The following is a 9449-nucleotide window of genomic DNA, read 5'->3' on the forward strand; positions in this document are numbered from 1 at the left end:
TTTTCTTGCATGTGATATTAATGATATTTTTCAATAATTTCCACATTATGTTGGATCTTCTTTTTGGGAAGGGGAACAAATATGGATCTCTTCCATTCATTTTACCAGGCAACTACCTTTCAAATTTCCTAGCATAAACTAGTGATGTCATTCAATGCTTCCTCAGTCAGTTGAATTATGTCAGTTGGTAGTCCATTGATTTCTAGGGCTTATATTTTGCCAATGCTTTCAATACTGCTTGAGCTTCTTTCAATACCATTAGCTCTTGTTTGGTAAGGTACTTCCTTTTTTTTTATTCATATAGTGATTCTGTGTACACCTGTGGTGAATACGTGGTAAATTGGTCTGCCTTTCTAAAGAAGATAAAGATGTCCAGATAGGATTTATTTTTTCTTTTTATTTTGCTTTTATTTTAAGCCTAGAAGCCATATTGAACTCTCAAGAATATAAATGGAGGTCATACATAAGATTTATACTTTTGTTGTTTTGTTGTTGTTGAGTACCAATGAGTCTAAGCTAACCTGTAGCTGAACTTCTAGCATATTCTCAGAGGCTGTTAATTGCATGGGAGGAGATCGTTCTCTTGCAGAGAAGCTGGTGGATTTGAACTGTGTGCCTCTGAAATTGCAGTGCAGTTTCTTACCACTAGGCCACCAGAGCTCTCTGGTTTACTCAAATGACATATTTGGGGAGAAGAGACATGTCAGTGTTTGCCATCTATTACTGTATACATTTGTCTAGGTGCACTGGGTTCCAACTCATAGCAATCTTACTCACAACAGAACCCAAACCTACCCAGTCCTGTGACATCTTCACAACCACTGCTGTGCTTGAGCCCATTGTTGTAGCCACTGTGTTAATCCATCTTGTTGAAGATCTTCTGCTTCTTCAATGACCCTCTATTTTACCAAGCATAGTGCCTTTCTACTTGGACTGGTCCCTCTTAAAATTGCAAAACATAGTGAACTAAAATAGTAGCTATTTAATTACATATAGCAATTTTGTGGGCCAAGCATTTGGGCATGGCTCAGTTGGGAAATGTTTCTTTTTGACCTAACATCAGGAGAGATGACCTCATAGAAACGTAGCTGCACAGAGGGCCAATTTGGGTACTCCAGGCTGTTTTGTTTCAAGCTTGTTCCATGGTGGGGGTGCTAAGGCAAAATTCTCCTGGGGCTGTTAACTGGGGAGCCTACAAAACGCTTTTCCACCATGGTGCCCGCAGGGCATTCGGACTTTTTAAATGACTCCTCTGGGTTATCAGAGCTAAGTGGACACATCAGAAGTTAAAGGCCATCTAAGCAGTACAGTGTCATTTTATAAGTAAAGCTGTACTCTGTTAAATAGTTACAAACCCGCTCAAATCCAAGGAAAGGGGTATCAAAGTACCTTTATCTACAATTAAAATCATCACACTGAGATTATAAACTATCCCAGGGTGGTTGTTGTTAGTTTCCACTAAGTCGACTTCATCATGGCAACCACGTATACAGCTGAAGGAAACAGCCTGGCCCAGCTCCATCTACACTTTTGGTGGTATGCTGGAGATTATTGTGGTCAATGAGTATTTTAAGTTCTTTCCAGCCTGAACTCATATTCAGTTCTGATGTACAATCTCTCCTTTGTGATTTATTATTTTTTTTTAAATCTACAAGAAGGCCAGCTATGAGTTAATTCTTTTTTTTGTCCCACATTTATGTTTATTAAAACCTGACAAAACAAAAAGCTGTACAAAAAAAATTCCCAAATCAACTTAACCCTTTGAAACAGTAAATTTTGAAAGACTTTATCGCCTAAGCCCCCCTCTTCCTCTGCCATGGCTGCGTCCTCTTCCTCGACCTCGACCTCGGCCTCTTCCTTTTCCTACGACAGCTTCCCTTTTCTTAGATTTCACCTTAGGTTCAACATCCACAAGTAAGGTATCCAAAGGTAAGCTGTCTGGCAGAATGAAATACCGAATGTTATTTCCTCGAATACTCAATGTCTCCAGTTGGACAGGCTCTCTATTCTTCAGGGTCATTTTCCCAGCTTTAAGACGTGTTTTCATGCTGACATCCACACCTGTAATCGTTACATGGACCTGTGTTCCATTCTTTAATTCAATGGTTACAGTTTCATGAGTCAACTTCATAAAAAATTTCACGAGTTTCATCCTGGCAGCGCTGTCACCCTTTCTGCTCTGAAACTCACGAAATCAGAGGACAGAAGATCGATAGTAATAAAGAAGTATGAATGGCCGGAAACAGACGAGTTAATGTGAGGCACACAGTAACAATAATTTTCAAAAGTGGACCACCAAATCTTAATTTGAGTACTTCTTAGTATGGAAGCTCAGCTAAAAGTTATCTCCTATAGGTAATTCTATTGATATTGAAAATCTAATCGAATAGTTCCTAACAAAATTGCAACATTCAAGTCATAGCAATTTAACAAGCAAGTGGTGGCCGGGACTGTAAGTGGTGTTTGTTTAAAGACATATGTAAGTACCTTAAAGTGCACAAAGATCAACATTATCTTCATGGTCATAAAATGGCCACTGAAAACTCAAGCTTGATCTCTATTGTAGCAGTTCTCCACTGCTCCAGCAGTCACTTCTCCTTATCCTCTTTTTTTATCCCAAATAAAATAAGACATTTTAAAATAAATAAATAAATTCATTAAATTACATATCATGGTTTAAAACCCATATCACATACCACCCAAAATAATCAGCAGTAAGGACTAAAAAACTGTCATTTTCTACATTGAAAAAAAATATGGATCTCCTTTCTTCAATAAAGCATAGATACACATACTCAAAAAGAAAACAGACAGCCAGTATATAAAAGTTTGGGGGGGAAAAAATCCCTTCAAGACTTGGAAAGAATGTTAACCCTACATCTTTTCTTACTTGCTGACAAATAAAGAAGAAAAATATATCTTATAAAGTAAAAATTGTTGTTGTTGTTATGGGCCATCAAGTCGCCTGTGACTTAGAGTGACCCTATGAACAATAGCCCTAAATCCTGCTCTATCCCGTGTCATTCTTATTGTCTCTGACACACCTACCCCGTTACCCTAATCACTGACTCAATCCACCTTATCAAAATCCACCTGTCCTGCTCTGTCCCTCCACCTTCCCAAGGAAGATGTCCCTCTCCAAGGACTGGTCACACCTTGCAACATGTTCAAAGTATGTCAGAAGAAGCTTCCGAATCCTTGCCTCCAAGGAGCAGCCTGGCTTCACCCTCTCCAGGGTGAACTTGTTTGTTCTCCTAGCAGTCCATAGTATATTCAATACTCTTTTCCAGCACCATAGCTTAAAGTCATCCATTCACTTTCTATCATCCCTAATCATTATCCAGCTCTCTGATGCATAGCAAGTGATTGCAAAGACCATGGCCTGTATAAGGTGCACCTTAGTCTCCAGACTGACATTGTTGCTCTTCAGTGCTTTTGAAAGGTCTCTGACAGCAGACTTTCCCAATGCAACTCATCTTTTAATTTCCTGGCTGATGGTACCAAGGATGTTCATTGTAGAGCCAAGCAATCCGAAACTGTTGACAATCCCAATCTCTTCACCACCCAGTGGAGTGCAGCTGTGCAGATTACAGAGATCAAAACCAAAACCTGTATCATGAACACTGCATTGGGACAGAGGAGGGGAAGAACTGTTTGAAAGGAATATATGATTCTACATTTTATGTACAAGAACAGTTTGGAATAAGGGGGACATTTGGAGGGGAAAAATAGGGGAGAAAGATGCAATAATGAATAAATTAAAACATAAAGTAAAAAGAAATTTTTAAAAATTCTTACATTCTTCCCTAAAAAAAAATCACCACCAGAATATGTAAAGTTGAGTCAACTTGACCACTCAACTTGTTGCTGTTGAATTGAAGCATATTCAGCTGAACCTCAAAAAGGATTTTTAAAAATGTATGAATCACATGAGAAGATATTGCTCATCTTTCTTCTGTGGAGCCACTGGTAGATTAGAACTGCCAGGGAGGTGCAATTTTGGGGTTAACCGCTCAAATCACTATAGACTGACTACGACCACCAGAAGTCTTGTTATTCCTAATAAGCACTATATATTTCAGACTGTTGCATATGGTGTCACCATGAATCAGAATGAACTACGTGATAACCACCTTGGTTTGCTAGTGCTGCTGTAGCAGAAAACTACTTATAAAATATGGAAAAGGTATGATGGATTATCAGTCTACCATCAATGAGTAGATGGATGATGGGCAATATTGTAGGAATCTCAAAGAATAAAATAAGTTCTTTTCTGTCAAGCTCAATTTGAAGTATTAACCCCAATAATAATTCTGTGATCCTATTACACTTGGCTGGGTTAGCGACTTTCATTTGACCTTGTATTGTTGTTCTGTGCCTTCTAGCCACTTGTGACTCATACCCTGCTCTGTTTTGAGGCAATCTCATTGTCTCTAATAAACCCACCCACATTACCACAGTCACTGAATCAATCCATCTCATCCAGGCTCTTCCTCTCTTGAACTGTCCCTCTACCTCCCAAGCATGATGTACTTCTCTAAGGACTGGTCCCTCCTGATAACATGCCCACTGTATGTTAGATAAATCCTTGCCACAACCAAGCAACTCACTCTTATCAAGTCAATTTCAACTCATTGGAACGCTTCATTGGATATCAGAGGCCATAAATCTTAATAGAAAAAGACTGCCCATCTTTTCCCTGTACAGTCGCTGGTGAATTTGAACTAATGACGGTTTGTAGACTTTTTACTAGCAACATAATGTGCTACATACTATGCCACCAGAGTCTCTTAAAAATTCATGGTCTTCAAATTCAAACTGACTGCTGACTCTTTATTGGGTTTCTGAGGACATAAAATTGCACATGAAGAGATTATCTGTTTTTCTTCCTAGGAGGTGCCATTTGATTCAAACTTCCAGAGATCTATAGTCTTTCACTTATCAGCACAACTCCCTACATATCATGCCAGCTCCTTCTTGTTGCTGTTGTCATCGTCATTATGTACCAGTGAGTCAGGACCAGCTCATAGCTGGTGTTTTCAGAGGCAGTAAATCACCAAGAGGAGATTGTTCATATTTCTAGATTGGAACAGCTGATAGATTTGCCTTCAGGTTGGCAGTGCAGCTCCTTTCCACTAGGCCATGAGCGTTCCATAAGATAGCTCCTTAAGATCTTGTTATTTTCAGATCATAGAACTTATCACATTGACTTGCTACAGATGGATGTCTCTCTTCACCACTAGCTTATGAGTAGCTGAAGAGCAAAGAACTGTCTTGTTTATATGTATTTAAAATGGCAATTGAAAAAATCAGTACAACAAAAGTATGAATAAAAACAATCTATCTTTTCTTGTCAATTTGATATTTTACAATATGATGTCTTTCTTCATGATTTTACCATCCATAATAATCTCTCATGACCTAACTTAAATGTCAATTGCTTCATGAAGACTTATCAAATGTATCCAAATATAATTTTCATCTTGTTTAAAGCCCAAGGAATCTTTGTTCTTACCAATTTATATTGTTTTTATTGTTAGGTGCCGTCAAGTACTACTCATTGCCACCCTTTGAACAACAGTTCTGAACACTGTGCCATCCTCATAATCTCTGATGCATATATAGTCCCTCTATAAAGAATTCCCAAAGTGCATAAGAGAAAGTTTCATCACCTTTGCTTCCAAGAAGCATTCTGGCCACACCTTCTTCAATACATATCTGTTTGTTCTTTTGGCAATCCATGAGATCTTGAGCACTCTTCTCTAACACCAGTTAAAGGCATCAATTCTTCTTCTGTCAGATTTTCTTTTGTCCAGATCTCAGATGTATAGCAAACCACTGAATTCAGATCATAACCTGAAACACGCTTACCTTAGTGCTCAAATCATTACTCCTCAATAATTTGGAGAGGTCCCAGACTACAGACTTTCCCAGTGCAATTTGCCCCCAAGCTCCTGACTGCTGGTGCCAAGTGGATTGATTGTGGATCGAAGCAAGATGAAGTCATTGACAGCTCAGTTCTCTCTCTGTCCATCATCATGTTACCTTTCAGTCCAGTGGTGAGGATTTTGTTTTCTTGACATTGTGATACAATTCATGTTGAAGATTTCATTGTTTAACCTTCTGCAGCAAGTGTCCTCTTCACTTTCAGCAAGCAAGTTTGTGTCATCTGTACAGCCAATGTTATTGATGAGTCTTCCTCCAATCCTGATACCACATTCTTCTTCATAGAGTCAAGTTTCTCCAGATAACTTGCTAAGCATGCAAGGTAGATATGTATAGTAAAAGCATAGAACCCCATTGTACACTTTTCCTAATCTTAAACCATGCTGTGTTCCAGTGCTCTGTTTGCACAACAGTCTCTTTGTCAAGGTTTAGTTTTTACATGAGCACATTTAAGTGTTCTGGAATTGCCATTCTTCTCTATGTTAGCCATAACTTGTTATAAGCCACATAGTCAAATGCCTTTGCATAGTCAATAAAGAATGAGTAGACATTCTTCTGGCATTCTTTGCTTTCAGCTAGGATCTATCTGACATCAGCAATTATATCCCCAGTGCCAAATTCTCTTCTAAATGCAACTGGAACATCTGGCAGTTTCATATCCATATATTTGTTCTAGCCACTTACTTCAGCAGTATTTTGCTAGGATGTAATATTAAATAGATTGTTCAAATGTTTCCACATTCTGTTTGATCACCTTTTTTGGGAATATAGGCAAACATGGATCTCTTCTAGCCAGCCAGCTGTCCTCCAAACTTCCTGGCGTAGATTGGTGAGCACATCCAGGGTTACATCTGCTATTTGAAACATTTCAGCTGGTATCACATAGATTCCTGGGCTCTTATTTTTTGCCAGTGTCTTCAAGGTAGTTTGAATTTCTTCCTTCTTTATCATTTAAATCTGGTTCTATGTAATAAGAAAAATAGCTGCAGCATAAACAAAATAAAGGGGGAGGCATTGGCACACATGAAGAAATCTGGTGAAAGGCAGCCCAGAATCTGTATGACCACTAAGAGTCATCAGATCCTCAGGCTCATACCAACTCCCTGAGCTGTAGCCTTCGTCCTCATAGTTAAAGGTCAGATCTAAAGCCTTATTTATGTCTGAGCTCCATGCACCAAACAAAAGGAGACTTCCTATAAACCACTTTCAGAATATCTATTTTTAATGGTATAGAATGTATTCAATATTATCATATCCAGTCATATAAACACAAAGAATATGTTATTTTTAACCAGGAAACTGTAAATCCAACTCAAGAGAAAACAAACACAAACCCAAACAAAACCCAATGTTTTATTCTGAAGAAACAAAGGAGAATGAATATTTACATTTCTGTCTTCAATTTCTTATGCTCAATCACACATTCTTAAGCAGCATCCTATTTTTATAAATATCATTTTTATGTTAGAGTATCCCTACTTCCTTAACACCGCCATTTCTGAGAACTTAGAACAGGACCTCATGTAGAGTAGATGGCCAATATAATCAATATAAGATGTCCAATACAAGTAATGGCTAACTAACTGAATCCAATTGCTACTTCTCCCATGAATCTTTAAATGAACATTCTATTATCGAAACACCACAGTAAATCCATCCTGTTTCAATAATGTTGAACATCACTTTTTATATTATTTATTGTGATTTCCTTAGAAACAAGGAGGTTTTTTGCATATGTTTTGCAAACATATTATTCTCCTTTTTAAAAATTTTGTAGTGATTTATTTACAAAGTTTGAATACATTGTTTTTCACAAAAGATCCTTCCCATTTTCTTCACCTCACTTCACCCATCGAATTATGCAACTCTGAGATTAACACCTCTCCCTTGCCCATGCTCACCCCTCTGCTTCCACCTTCCCATCCCCCCTTGGATCCTCATACTCATTCTACAATAAATGGTTTTATACAGTGTTAATCCTTGTGGGACTGAGTTAGTTCACTCAGCATAACACTCCCAAGTTAGGTAGAAATTTACAAAATCATCACTCTTGCATACTTCTGCTTAGTATTCCATGTTTGAATGCACCACAACTTCTCAATCCATTTATTTGTGGTTGGATATTTGGGCTGTTTCCATATTCTTGTGATTGTGAATAATTTTTCTGTGAACATTGATGTACAAGTTTACATTTAAGCCTTAATTCTCATTTTCTTGGAGTATATTCCAAGCAATGGAATAGCTGGGTCATATGGAATTTCTATGTTCAGGTTTTTGAGGAAGTGCCAAACTGCCTTCCAGAGTGTTGCACCGTTTTACAATCACACCCACACTGTATAAGAGTCCCTATCTCACCACATCCTCTCTAACATTTATTACTTGCTGTACTCTTAGACTTTGCCACTGCTACTGGAGTGAGATGGTACCTACCTCATCAGGATTTGATTTTCATCTCTCTTATTGCCAGTGATTTGGAGCATTTCTTCATGGGTCTGTCAGCCATTTGAATATTTTCCTCTGTGAAAATTCTTTCCATGTCTTTGCCTATTTGGAACAAGGAGTTTTAAGAGTTATTTTCAAACAAGTACTGTAAGATTCATTGGTTTTCAGGCGAGTAAAGCTGAACCTTTTAAACTTTGCCTTTATTTCATGTACTATTCATTCCATGAATTCCTTTATTTCTCAAAGGACTGGGAATTTAAAAAAAAAGCATAATAAAATCAAAGAGAAGGTCTGATTCTACATGAACAGAGTTGTTTTTGCAGTACCTGTTAACCTTATTAACTTGATTAAGTTAATTAACTTCTCTAAACTTCTGTTTCCTCACCAGTTGATTACATATAGTATTATTCATCCGGCAATGTTTTGTGGAGAATGAAAGGAAGATGTGCCATTAACTTCCAGCCTGCTGAGTACCAAATTATACGAAGGTCTTGAGTTAAGTAATGTGGGGATTTCTATAATTTAGAGGAAAAGAAAAAGATCTCTGGTGAGATAAGTTTCTAGAGGAGTGCATGGCTAACCCAAAGGCAGCACTTTCTTTGTGGTTCAGATTCACTATCTCTTGTACAGTAGAAAGATGGCAATTGTCTGTTGTGTTTATAGCCTCTGAAAAACACTGGAAGATCAACCATGACTTGGTGGTGACTCAATGGTATTGAATTAATTAAAAATAAGCACTGGTGATATAGTTCGTAACATGTTGTTTTACCAACTAAAAGGTTGGCACTTCAAATATACCAGCTGTTCAATGGCAGAAATATAGGAAGACTCTCCCATAAAGATGTATGTCTTTGTATACCAAATAGAAGGTTGTTATGAGTTGAAACTGATACTAAAGAAATTAATTACAATAAAAGAGTCATATTAACATATTCAAATTACATGGGGAATAAAACCATGCATGCTTCAGGTAAAAGAAATTTAAAAGACTGAAATAATATTATGGGGTTTTTTTTCTATAATTATATTTTATTAATTTTCATAAACATTTACAGAGATTT

At 37.5% G+C, this 9449-nt stretch overlaps 1 protein-coding gene across 1 annotated transcript; it reads right to left on the reverse strand.

Annotated features, from left to right (window-relative positions):
- Positions 1–1786: 1786 nt before the first annotated feature.
- Positions 1787–2152, reverse strand: LOC102853648 (small nuclear ribonucleoprotein Sm D1-like). The gene has a single exon (XM_006895555.1). It carries the CDS (start codon positions 2150–2152, stop codon positions 1787–1789), a length of 366 nt encoding a protein of 121 aa, XP_006895617.1.
- Positions 2153–9449: the final 7297 nt, after the last annotated feature.

Source organism: Elephantulus edwardii, unplaced genomic scaffold (genome assembly GCF_000299155.1).
Source record: "Elephantulus edwardii isolate Elephantulus edwardi_28Jun2011 unplaced genomic scaffold, EleEdw1.0 scaffold00169, whole genome shotgun sequence".
Taxonomy (NCBI): Eukaryota; Metazoa; Chordata; class Mammalia; order Macroscelidea; family Macroscelididae; genus Elephantulus; species Elephantulus edwardii.